This window comes from Lepidochelys kempii, chromosome 9, assembly GCF_965140285.1.
Source record: "Lepidochelys kempii isolate rLepKem1 chromosome 9, rLepKem1.hap1, whole genome shotgun sequence".
Taxonomy (NCBI): domain Eukaryota; kingdom Metazoa; phylum Chordata; order Testudines; family Cheloniidae; genus Lepidochelys; species Lepidochelys kempii.
This window is the reverse complement of record NC_136388.1, coordinates 11,452,251-11,465,808: the sequence shown is the minus strand read 5'-3', so window position 1 is coordinate 11,465,808 and position 13,558 is coordinate 11,452,251. Positions and strand designations below refer to the sequence as shown.

At 43.8% G+C, this 13,558-nt stretch overlaps 1 protein-coding gene across 3 annotated transcripts in view; it reads right to left on the bottom strand.

The window, feature by feature from the left end:
- Window positions 1-13,558, bottom strand: part of PEX5L (peroxisomal biogenesis factor 5 like) — a 199,542-nt gene that overhangs the window by 55,850 nt on the left and 130,134 nt on the right. For all 3 annotated transcript variants that reach the window (XM_073359307.2, XM_073359305.2, XM_073359306.2), the window contains one exon: window positions 10,966-11,061. In XM_073359307.2, the coding sequence (XP_073215408.1) occupies window positions 10,966-11,061 (96 nt within the window). The remainder of the gene's footprint in view (window positions 1-10,965; window positions 11,062-13,558) is intronic.

Here is a 13,558-nt window from a genome sequence, read left to right as displayed (position 1 = left end):
TTATCCTTGACCTCCACTCCATCCTCAGTGTTTAGCGGTCCCACTTCTTCTTTCTTTATTTTCTTCTTATTTATATGGCTTTAGAACCTTTTACTATTGGTTTTAATTCCCTTTGCAAGGTCCAACTCTACTTGACTTTTAGCCTGTCTCACTTTATCCCTACATGTTCTGACCTCAATAAGGTAGCTTTCATTGCTGATCCCTCCCTTCTTCCACTCCCTGTATGCTTTCTGCTTTTTCTTAATCACCTCTCTGAGATGCTTGCTCATCTAGCTTGGTCTACAACTCCTGCCTATGAATTTTTTCCCCTTTCTTGGGATGCAGGCTTCCGATAGCTTCTGCAGCTTTGATTTAAAATAATCCCAGGCCTCCTCTACCTTTAGATCCATAAATTCTTCAGTCCAATCCACTTCCCTAACTAATTTCCTTAATTTTTGAAAGTCAGCCCTTTTGAAATCAAAAACCCTAGTTGCAGATTTATTTTTGTTAATCCTTCCGTTCAGTTTGAACTGAATTAGCTCATGATCACTTGAGCCAAGATTGTCCCCTACAACCATTTCTTCTATGACGTCCTCACTACTCACCAAAACCAAATCTAAAATGGCATCCCCTCTAGTCGGTTCAGCAACTACTTGATGAAGGAATCTATCAGCTATCGCATCTAGGAAAATCTGAGCCCTATTATTATTACTAACACTCATCTTCCAGTCTATATCTGGGAAGTTAAAGTCTCCCATGATCACACAGTTTCCATTAGTATTTACTTTATTAAAACATTAAAAAGGGCTCTATCCATATCCAAATTAGATCCCGGCGGTCTATAGCACACCCCAAGCACTATCCCAGGGGAGGCTCTAATAGTTTTCTTCCCCAATGTGATTTTTGCCCAGACGGACTCAGTCTTATCCATTTCATCGCTTCTTATTTCTTTACATTCTACCTCATCATTGACATACAACGCTACTCCACCACCTTTACCTTTATTTCGGTCTTTCCTAAACAGCACAGACCCTTCAATACCTGTGGTCCAGTCATGACTAACATTCCACCATGTTTCTGTTCTCCCTATATCATCTGGTTTCACTTCCTGCATCTGTAGCTCTAGTTCCTCCATTTTGTTACCTGGGCTCCTCGCATGGGTGTACAAACATCTTAATTTTTGCTGTTTGGCTTCACTCACATTCTGTACCCGATTAGGCCCGGTCATTCTACAGCCAGTATAACCTATTCGACTGGTATCCACACTGCCCTTCCTCCTACCCACGGCTGTATCCTCTCTTACTTCGTTTTCTTTCCTCTCAATGCTAAAATCCGGCGTGGAGATTACCTGGACATCTCCCAACCATCTCCCCCAAATTCCTAGTTTAAAGCTCTCTTAATCAGTTGTGCCAGCCTCCATCCTAGAAGTCTATTTCCTTCCCTACTCAGATGAAGTCCATCCCGAGAGAACTGTCCTCTGTCCATGAATGCCTCCCAGTGGCCATACATCCCAAAGCCCTCCTTATAGCACCACTGCCTAAGCCATCTGTTGATAGTCATAATCTTGTCACACCTTTGTTGCCCTTCTCCAGGAACAGGCAGAATCCCACTGAAGATAACCTGAGCCTCGATTTCCTTAAGCGTCTTCCCCAGCCTAGCATAGTCTCCCTTAATACTTTTCAGCGAGAATCTAGCCGTATCATTTGTTCCCACATGAAGGATAATTAGGGGATTCTTTCCTGCTCCCTTTAGAATCCTTTTCAACCTCAGGTTTGCATCCCGTATCTTAGCACCTGGAAGACAGCACACCCTCCTATTCTCTGGATCAGCTCTGGTTACAGGCCTATCTATTCTTCTCAGTAAAGAGTCCCCAATCACATGGACCTGCCTTTTCCTGGTGACAGTGCTATTCTCCAGTCTATCCCCTGTGCCTTCTGGCTGCAAGTTCTTTCCATTCCTATTCTCCCTTGTAATCCTCTTTAACCCATCCTGTATCCTCCTGGGGCTCATATTTGGTGTAGTCTCCATTAACTCTTCCCCTTTTCCTATAGGACTAACTGCTCTTCTCTTCTTCCTTGCCCTTCCACCTTCACTGACTATCTGTTGAGCCCCTTCTTCATTTTCCAACTCTGCAAACCTATTCTTGAGCTCTATTTCTCCTTCACTAGCCCATCTTTTCCTCTGCCTGGTTCTTTTAGTCACATGCTTCCACTGACCACTTTCCTCACCCAGTCTCCCCTCAGAATTCCCCAGTCCTGCTTCCATCTGCAAGTCTGAGCTTTTCCCTTCAAATACCTCATGTCTTTGCTCCATAATCTGCTCAAACCCCTTCCTAAACTCAACCAGACTTTCCACCTGCATCTCCAAACCTCGGATCTTTTCCTCCATCAGCTCTATCAGACGGCATTTCATACAGACAATACTCTTACCAGGTGCCGCCTCCAGGATCATGTATATACCACAGCTTCCACATCCAGTCATCCTCATTGTGTCTTCCACTACATGGGTCACTCCCACTGCTGCCTCTGTATCTGTCATAGCCTTCCCACCTAAACCCTGTTAATCTGGGAAACACAAACCACACCCAAAACACCACCACCCACAGAGAAAAAAAAAACAAAACAAAAAAACCCCCGAACAAGCACCACAAGACAAACTCCCACTCAAACTCCCCTGTTTACAGCTCTGTTTGCTAGCTCCTGTGCCATACATAACACCAGCTAATGTATTTCAGATATGAACAGATTCTGTATGATACATATGGTACTGACATTAACCCTGTTAGTTTCATAGATTTTAATGGGCCATCATGATGATCTAGCCTGACCTGTACATCACAAGCCTTAGAACTCACTGACCCACTTCTGTAATAGGTCCCTAACCTCTGGCTAAATTACTGAAGATCTCAAATCTTGATTTAAAGACGTCAAGTTACAAAGAACCCACCACTTAATCTAGTTCAAACCGGCAAGTGACCCGTGCCCCATGCTGCAGAGGAAGGTAAAAAATGCCCATGCTCTCTGTCAGTCTGACCTGGGAGAAAATTCCTTCCCAACCCCAAATATGGCAATTGATGACCATGTTGGCAAGACCCACCAGCCAGACCCCGGGAAAGAATTCTGTGTAATAAATCCTTCCCATCTAGTGTCCCATCTCTGGCCACTGCAGATATTTGCTAATATTTCTCCCTTTGTTTTTCTTGCTGCTTCTGTGTTTCTAGGGAAACTGAAAAATAATGGAGCTTTTGGGATTCTTATGGATCTCCTCAGCTGCTGCTCACAGAGGGAAGTCAGCTTGGGGGTATCTAGGACAAAGGGGTGCAGAAGTGCACCACGCTACCCACTTTGCCCTGAAAATCTCCATGGATACCCCACGAGTTTCACAGGGAGCCAGGCTGGAGTACTGGGGGAATAGGCATGTTATATGGTGTTGGCAATATCAGCATTGTGACCCACACAGAATCCACTCTTGCCTGTGAGAGAACTTTGGGATCTCTGCTGATGTTAAGGGGAATGGGTGTCCCAGTGTATGGAGGGCTCTGTGGGGAAAATTATCAGACAAACAGATTAAGTCCCCAGGCCTGCTATGGTGCCAGTAAATGGGTGCATGAGAAGAAGTGTGAGGCAGGGTACACTACCTCTTGAAGGAGCAGTCTACTGCTGGCAGCTGAAGTAAGCTCCTGTGTACTCAAGGATCCCGCAGCCTGCCCCGGGGCGGGGCTGTTTCAACAGGAAGAGGAGCTGAACAGGAATGAGGGCCCTAGAAGCCAGGCAAACTGCGGTCTCTCTCAGGCTCCAGGGGACTAGCCTGACTGGGTCCAGAGGCTTTATTTGCTGACCCTAAATTTTGGGAGCTCTGAACTGGGGCCCTGAGGTAAGGCCCTTAGGAAGTTGAAGACTGCTCCTTTCCAGAGACCTTCTTAAAGGAGACATATTTATTTTGTTCTGAGTTCCCCTTGCTCGATCCTTTACAAAGAAACAATGTTTCAGGGCAAGTGGGGCATGGCAATACCAAATATATGGCCCAGGCTCATTTCATCAGTACTGCGTGTCTGGGAAGCTGGCCATGACACTGCAATAGATCTGACTGTTGTTGATATCAATGGCAGACTCCTATTACTGAGGGTGAAGAAATGTACCAAGCACTTTTTCATCTGAATGACAATGACATCACAGGTGCTTGCCTGAAGTCATTAAAATGTCAAGGGGATTATATAAGGATGCTTGCACTCCTTTGGATATCTACAGCAGTGGCTCTCAACCTTTCCAGACTATTGTACCCCTTTCAGGAGCCTGATTTGTCTTGCGTACCCTAAGTTTCACCTCACTTAAAAACTACTTGCTTTAAAATCAGATATGAAAATACAAAAGTGTCCCAGCACAGTAGCACTGAAAAATTGCTTACGTTCTCAGTTTTACCATTACAATGATAAAATAAATCAATTGGAATATAAATATAGTACTTACATTTCAGTGTATAGTATATAGATCAGTATAAAAAAGTCTTTGTATGAAATTTTAGTTTGTACTGACTTTGCTAGTGCTTTTTATGTAGCTTGTTGTAAAACTAGCTAAATATCTAGATGAGTTGATATACCCCCGGAAGACCACTGCGTACTCACACAGGTTTGCATATCCCTGGCGGAGAACCATGATCTACAGCATGAGAGAGTTCCACTGGCATTGTATTAATTCTGAAGAGGAAAATTGTATTTGGAACAGTTCTGCAGCATCCTGGAAATGTTAAATCCATGCTGTTATTCACACCATATTGCAAAATCACTCTTTGCTGAGCACATGTAAAGATCTGCTGCTCAACAGGAATCAAATAGTGTGGATACTTTCTACATGTAGATTTTTTTCATAGCTATGACCACCAGTTTGGATGAGCTATTACCAGCAGGAGAGTGAGTTTGTGTGTGTATGGGGGTGGGGGGGATGTGAGAAAACCTGGATTTGTGCAGGAAATAGCCCAACTTGATTGTCATGCACATTGTGTAAAGAGTTGTCACTTTGGATGGGCTATCACCAGCAGGAGAGTGAATTTGTGTGGGGGGGTGGAGGGTGAGAAAACCTGGATTTGTGCTGGAAATGGCCCACCTGATGATCACTTTAGATAAGCTATTACCAGCAGGACAGTGGGGTGGGAGGAGGTATTGTTTCATATTCTCTGTGTATATATAAAGCCTGCTGCAGTTTCCACGATATGCATCTGAGGAAGTGAGCTGTAGCTCACGAAAGCTTATGCTCTAATAAATTGGTTAGTCTCTAAGGTGCCACAAGTACTCCTTTTCTTTTTGCGAATACAGACTAACACGGCTGTTACTCTGAAACCTAAGTATTTTAGGCTCCTAACTCCTGTTTTCAAAAGTGATTTAGGCATGTAGGGCCAGATTTTCAAAAGTATTTAGGCACCTAGAGATACAAATAGGCACCCAATGGGATTTTCAAAAGTGCCTAAGCAGGTGAGGTGCCTAAGTCTTATTGAAATCAACTGCAGTTTAGGTGTCTAACCTGTTCAGGTCCTTTTGAAAATCCCAGTAGATGCCTATCTGCATCTTTTGGTGACTAAATATCTTTGTAAAACTGGCCTGTAGGAGCCTAAATCCCGTTACCTTTCACTGAGACTTAGGGATGATTTAACCTAGAAAATGACATCGACCCAGATACATTGCTCAGATGTAAAAAATCCACCCTCCCCCACACCCTGAACAACATAGTTAAGCCAACCTAAGTACCCATGTAGACAGCGCTAGGTCGACGGAGGAACTCTTCTGCCAACCTATCTACTGCCTCTCAGGGAAGTGGATTATCTATGCTGATGTGAGAACCCCTCCCATCATCATAAGTAGGCTACACTGAAGCATTGCAGAAGTGTTGAAGCTGCACTGCTGTAGCATTTTAAGAGTAGACAAGCTCTTAGCTCCTAAGCGCCAAAGTCACTTTTGAAAATTGGACTTAAGAGCCTGAGTTAGTTAGGTGCTTTTGAAAATTGTACCCATTCTGTTTAAATGAGGGAGTTTCCCCAAAAGATACCCAACTCATTCTCAACTGGGAATGCACAGTGTGAAGTCAGGGAAAAGAGGGACTAAGGAATTAAAGCCCATGGCAATAATCTAAAGCCGCCAGTTCTGTTGTTCTCATCAATCTTTATTATAGTCCCTTTGTGGCTATGAATTGTGGGAGAGGGCATAAAGTTACCACTGGACTTCATATTTCCAGACTCAGCCTTATTTTCTCAATGATCCCACATCCTGCATGAGTGTCACACGCTGTTATGATGTCACATATTGGTACTCCACTGTCATATTGTTTTGCTACTACTTACTAATTTTTGATGCCTCGTCATGACCATGTTGCACTGGAACATGTTTATGTAACACTGTGATGCAAACAGAATGATACCAAGGTGCACAATTTGAATTTTCTCTTGAAGCTTGTGAAGCAATATGACATGTGACCTAATGTCGACCCTACTGTAAACTAGTGAATGTGCTATGCCATAGCCTCAGTGTTGCTCTTCAGTTCTGAGAAGTTTCTCACAAGCTGCAAATGTTTGCACTTTCCTGGATTCACTTTGTTAGCCAATTGGGATAAATCATACTGGACGATAAAACTGCCATTGTAACAAACTGCAAGTACATAAAGCTGCCTGATGGTGGGAATTTGCTGCAGGCCCACTGTTTTGAGAGGGCCCCCAAAATGATAGAGGGGTAGCCAGGCCAAATTTGAGTGAGTGGCGTTGCGACCTGGCTGTGGAGTTGCAGTGTCACTCAGGTTTGGAAACTGCCAACGACAGTGAGAGAAGCAACTTGCCTGCCCCAGCCAGGCCCAGATCCCACTGTTGCCACCACTGACATCATTGCGCCGGACCTGAAGTGACCTAGTAAGCCGAGAACCTGTACGTGTAGTAATGGGGTCAAAGCTCTGGGAGAGGCAGGAATAGGAGCAGCCCCCTGGCTGCACATTCAGCAAAGCCCCCTCAAAAGGAAGGTCAGAGATCCCACAGGCCTGGGCCCTCTCTGACTCCCATCTCTTCCCTGGCCCCCCATTCCTTCAGAGAGGATAGCAACCCCTCAGACCTGGGCCCTCTCTAATTCCCCACCCCATTCTTAAACGCTTTAATCTCCGTGATAATTTTTTTGGAAGGATGGAAGGTAGGGTGGCCAACTTTCTAGTTGCACAAAACCGAACATCCTAGCCCTGCCCTTTCCTTGAGGCCCCGACCCCGCTCACTACATTTCCCCTCCCTGAGTGGCTCACTCTCCCCCACGCTCACTCACTTTTACTGGGCTGGGGAAGGGGGTTGGGGTGCGGGAGGGCTTTAACTGGGGTGTGGGCTCCAGGATGGGGCCAGAAATGAGGGGTTCAGGGTGCGGTAGAGGGCTCTAGGCTGGGGCAAGGAGTTGAGGTGTGGGAAGGGGTGAGGGGTCTGGGCTGGAGGTGCTGGCTCTGGGGTGGGGCCAGGGATGAGGGTTTTGGGGTGCAGGAGGAAGTGTGGGGTGCAGGCTCCGGGGGGAGTTTGGGCTGGGGAGGTGGGATGAGGGGTTCAGGGTGTGGGATGGAGCTCTGGGCTGAGGCAGGGGGTTGGGGTGCAGGAGGGGGTGCGGGCTCTGGGGTGTGGCTGGGGATGAAGGATTTGGGGTGCAGGAGGGTGCTCCGGGTTGTGGGGGGGGGACTCAGGGATGGGGCATGGGGTTGGGGCTTGGGCCGTGGGCTTACCTCGAGTGGCTTCCGGTCAGTGGCGCAGCACGGGGGCTAAGGCAGGATGCCTGTCTGTCCTGGCACCATGCTGCACATGCTCCGGAAGCAGCCAGCAGGTCGGGTCCTAGGCAGGGGGGCCAGGAGGCTCCATGCGCCAATCTTGCCCACATGCTCTGCCCCCCCTGCCAACTCCCATTGGCCGGGAGTACAGAGCTGGTGTTCGGGGCGGGGGCAGCACGCAGGGACCCCCAGTCTAGGAGTTGGACCTGCTGGCTGAATCTGGGGCGCAGCACAGTGTCAGCTAGGACAGGTAGGGACTAGTCTGCCTTAGCACCACTGACCGGACTTTTAATGGCCTGGTTGGCAGTGCTGACCAGAGCTGCCAGGGTCCCTTTTCAATCGGGTGTTCTGGCTGAAAACCAGACACCTGGTCACCCTAATGGAAGGCTTCAGTTTAAGGTTTTTGCCCTGGACCCCCAAAAACCTCTGTGTGATTCTGCAAATATAGATGTGTGGATCCCAACCATCATCTTGTAGTCATGAGTACCAAAATTATCCTTTTCTAGAGGGAAAAACACAGGCAGCTAATCAGGTTTTTTAAAAGCAAACATTTGGTACTGTACTTGAAAGTTGTGAAAACATAAGGTGTTCTCTTGACTCTTTCTCTTTCTGTGCACATACAAATAACAAATGGATAAGGCAGCAATCAAATCTAATTTCCAGAGAGACAGAAAATGTAGCCAAACCTGCAAGCACCCAAGCCTGCAAGCACCCAAGTTACTGCAAGTGTATCCCTAACATCTCTATAAAGGTAATTCACTCCAATCTTTTATTATCTAAAGATTCTCTGAGGGCATGATTCTCTTTAAGCCTCTTTAAGAAGAAATTACAGCACAGACCTAATTTCACCGGAAGGTTGGACAACTGGAGATGATTCTCAAGGTGAACCCTGGGTAGGAGATGGTTTGGCATCTTCACTCTCTGGATTATTAATTAAATCCTTTTCACAAAGATAAGATCCTGAAATTTGCTTTCTCTCCATGATCAGTTCTGTAACTAATCTTACCATTTCAAGCTTTCTCACTGGAAAGGTATTATAGAAACACCAAGAGCATAAAAAATGAATTTTTGGACAGTGTCTATCTTCGCCCTATAAATGTGCTAATCTTTCTGAGCTGGGCTGGAAAATGATTCTCAACCACTCTAGCTTCCTTATTGCTTTGTTCTGGCCAGAATGGCAATTCAACCTTTTAAAAAAAATCTTCAGAGGAAAATGTACCTTGTAAGGTCCTGAAGCATATTTTCCTTTACATTTTAAAAACGTGGTACAACTTGGTATATTAAACAGAAAAAGTTACTTTGCCAGTTTTACAGTTAAAGAATCTTTTAACTAGATTCCCTTTTAAAAACTGTTTTCCAGAAAACATTAAGGCATTTTAATAATCTGTCCTTGTTGCCTCAGAATGACCTTGTTAATATGCAGGCACCTTTTACAATAATATTCCTCTCCGTACCTTGTAAACTACTTCAGTAGTGTCTTGCAATTTATTTGCCTCAGTCCATTGCTCTTGGTCTTTATGCTGCATCCCACCATGCTTAGCTTCTACCAGTTGCAAGAGCAGTGCCGCTGTTAGCCGGGACACTGACTTTACAACAGTGACTTTAACACTGATGGCATCCCTGAGAACTCTATCACCCAATTCCATGCGCCTGACTCCCACCTTGTGCTCATGAAGTGACTGAAAATATAGAGAGAATTTTGAGCAAGGGAGGTTTGAAAGCACCTCTTGCACGATGCGGAACGCATGGAAAACCTTTCATGCATCACCAGAAGTTCTTAATAAACAATCTTGGATCAGGCATAAACAGTCAATGCTTTTAGAGGGTAAAAGAGAAATGCATTCAGTGTATGGTCTGTAGAACTGAACTCTAGTTAATTCCTTCTGTTTATCTAGCCTTGTAAACTGAGGCAAAAATTTTTCCTATATGCATTAAAACACTGTGGAACAAATTGCCATATCTTATTATAAACAATAAACAGCACCAATGAAATGTATCTGATGTATTAGGAGCTCCATTGGTAGTTAGAGACCAGGCTCAGCCATAAGGCCTGATTCTGTTCTCACATAAACCAATGTAAACCCAGAATAACTCCACTGAAGTCACTGGAATTACACAGGCATAAGACTGGCGTGAGAGCAGAATTGGGACCTATATGGTAACATTTAGATCTGGATCCAAACATCCCCAAAGTTCAGATGTGTTTGCAGAGGAGGTGATTTCAGTCTCTGGAAGCTTGTTTCATAGCCAGACTTCCTCAACCAAGATCACTTATCTGTGGCTCTCGCATATTTCATCCTGGGCTTTGTCCCAGGGGAATGATGGATCATGGCTGTAGGGGTTTGAAGAGCTGTTGAGGGACCCTGTGGAGAGGTTTAAAGCTTAGGAATCAATGATGCCATCCAAATCGTTTTTGGTTCATATTATAAGACACATGTCATTTGGTAAAGAGCTGTCTTTGTCCAACAAGGCTCAGAACTGCATTAGTCAGAAGTGTTCCAAGTCAGCACTGGAAAGGCAAAGATGTTACAGGACAGGATTGAGGTGCATTGAAGAAACTTGCACATCACTTGGCTGCAGTTTTCCGGACTGAAGCCATTAGTAAAACCACCATGGAGAAAACAGAGAATCCTCTATATGTTAAAGTGCAATCACTGATTTTTATTAACTTGCTTTAGTACAGGGTTACTGTTGTAAGTACATATAATTACGCATTCAGTGTCTAGCAGCAAGCTATCCTTCTGTACAGAGATGGCTCTGAACAAACTCCACCAGATTTTAACCCTGGATCTGGTCTAGGTTTGGATGTGAATTCATAGCACAGACCTGCCTATAATGGACTGAACATGCACGCAAGTTGCAAATACTCAATCCCTGGGAAAAATTTGCATTTAATTTTCATACTCACAAGCTTAGAAAAGTTTAAATTCACGGGAGTTTTTCTTGCTCATTATGGAGAGAGACAATCTGGATTGTGAGTTTTGATTCAGGCCCATCTCCACATACAGCTAAGCTTTTATTTTCCCAAGACAGATAATGGTACTTTAAATGAGTAATTTCATGAAAGGCATCTCTCCTCTGCCTTGAGTAATTGAATTCTAAGGTGTTCCTTTAATTGTGCTACGGATTTAATTTGGAATGCTTTGGCCCATTACAGGAACAGTTTTGTTTCATAGGTGAATGTCAGCCTTATGCCAAGATACAGCAGAAAATAAAATGATACCTCAACAGCTGCCTTTGCTCTTTCAAATTCCTCCTCCAAGGAGTGATTTCTGGAGAGGAATGAACCTCCCCAACGCTGCTCTTTGGTCGATCGTGCCTTAAAGAAATAAAGAATAAATAAGAAAGGATGACATGCTTTGTCACAAACTTTCAAGTTCCTTCTCTTTCTTTCTTCACTAGTGCTGAAAGTGACCTTCATCTGGTGCAATGCTGTATGTTTCCCTATGTGAATCCCCACCAACTCCGGACACAGCTTTAGCAGTGTCCACTGCTTCAGTGGAGCAAAGTAACTTGTCATTCCCTAGAGTTTCCCTTTCACTTGGGATTTAGACATGATGAACAATTCCAGTTTTGATTGTGAAAGTAGATCGAAAATAGTCCCTTGAAGCTTCAGAGGAAATGAAGTTCAGAATGGTTAAAAAGACTGTGCAACATTAAAATCTTGTGCCTTGAATAAGCTATCTTCACATCTCCCCTCTCCTCCCCTCCCCAGTTCATTTTGCTTCATTCTGCAAGACAGAAATTTAGCTGCTGGAATTCCTAATAAGGAGAGCTGTCTCACAGATACCATTTCACTTTTGAATGGACTGTATTCAACATGATTAATACTTTGTTTAAATAGTTGAAAGTTTGTTTGAGAACTGGATCCCGTACAGTTCAGCCTCTATTACCTGAACCCCTTGTATTATCACTCAAAACTGTGTCACATTCTCTGGTGCCTGTTAATTACATTTACAATCCCCTTGATTGTCTGAAACTTCATTTTCTGAATTTATCATGTAATCTCACTGTAGTCATTTCTGTAAATTACAATCTACTTGAAGAAACATTTAACTGAATTTGCAAAAAGAAAAGGAGTACTTGTGGCACCTTAGAGACGGTTAGTCTCTAAGGTGCCACAAGTACTCCTTTTCTTTTTTTGAATACAGACTAACACAGCTGTTACTCTGTTAACTGAATTTGCATTTTATTTATTTTCAAATAGACGTTAATTTAAAAGAGACAAGGTGGATGATATATTATCTTTTATATGATCCAATAAACACTATTACCTGCCCCATCTTGTCTCTTTAATATCCTGGGACCGACATGGCTACAACACCACTGCATACATTTTTTTAAGAGACCCAAAATACACAGTACATCCCTGCCTCTGTGTGCAAGTCTTTTACAATGAAAAATCAGTGCTTGAGAGGTCTGAGTTGTAAATATATGTGGAGAGGACTTTCCTTATGATGATAAAAGGATGTGGGATTGGTTGGCACACAGGAAATGCATGGGACAGATATACAAACCTCACAATCTGCACAATTTTCTCACTCTTATCTAAGTGATTCAGAATGGGCAGAAGAGGATTTTTAGACAGTTCTTGGGATTTGGGTGGGGACTGCAAAGAGAGCAGGGAGCCATCTTGAAAAGTGTGAGAGTTAGGCTATAGAGGGAGTATTTGGCTGCTATTTTGTTTGCTTCTACTATTGTTCTTTCACAATGGAGGTGCATTTAATTGACTATCCTCTGCAGGAGAAAGTTGTACCTGTTTTTTCTGCACTTGCTGTATCTATCTGTCAGGCTGTGTCCTTAGGTTTAGGATCACTAATACAAATACCTCATTTGTATTGATTTTCTCTAAGCCTTGAGTACCTTGAAGACTTCAGTTATAATCAGAGATGACTCTGAAATGCAGGGCCCAGACCTAAATCCATGTCTATGCTTTCCTAAAGGCTGGAGGAATGAGCTCTGGGGTGTTCTTCCAGCTCTACAGATAATGGACCTGAGTCACCAATGTGTGAAACTGGAGGAATGCAATGGTGAATTGGGTTCAGTGACCAGTCATGGATTTTTGCATCCAGATGTGAACTTTCCCAAAGTTGGGGAGATGTGGGGGAGTTTGAATTGTAGGATTAGGTTTGGGGTATCTTTAATCTCAACATCCTGTCCCATGTTTTATGTTCAACAGATACAATCTCTATTGCCTGAGCATCCTGCATACTTTAATTTTCCTCTTCATTGTTCTTCCCCTGAAGACCCTTTCCACTAGACCTGCCTACAGCATATGCTACCCTAATTTTAAGTAGATTATTCTTTGTGTGTCTTAACAACATATTAGAAAACATAACTCCTTCTTTGTCTCTACTTGCACATTCCAGAGCTTGGTTTACCATTATTACCTAGACTGAGCTGAAGGAATGGATAGTTCTTTTGACATCCCTAACACACTCTTCTCTCCAATCTATCCCACTGGAAGCACATTAGTTATGTCCCTCTACTATTTATGCTTTTGTACAAAAGGCACAGTGCAAAGAACTATGTTAATTCACTGCAAGGAAAACCACATGGTGACCTCTAGCCTTGCCAAACAGAAATTGCTCTCTAACTCCGCTAATCCCTTACCTCCACACTTGTCTAAGGTTAAGACTCATTAGCTATTTGTCTGCACATGGTCCCAACTGCATTAATTTACATCATTATATTTCTGATGGTTGTACATGGTGATATTCAATTACAATGAACCAAATTCATCCGTGGTGTAAGTTCACTCCTTTGAAATTCAGGTTTGAACCTGACATGATGTGTTGTATCAGCAAGTGCTATAA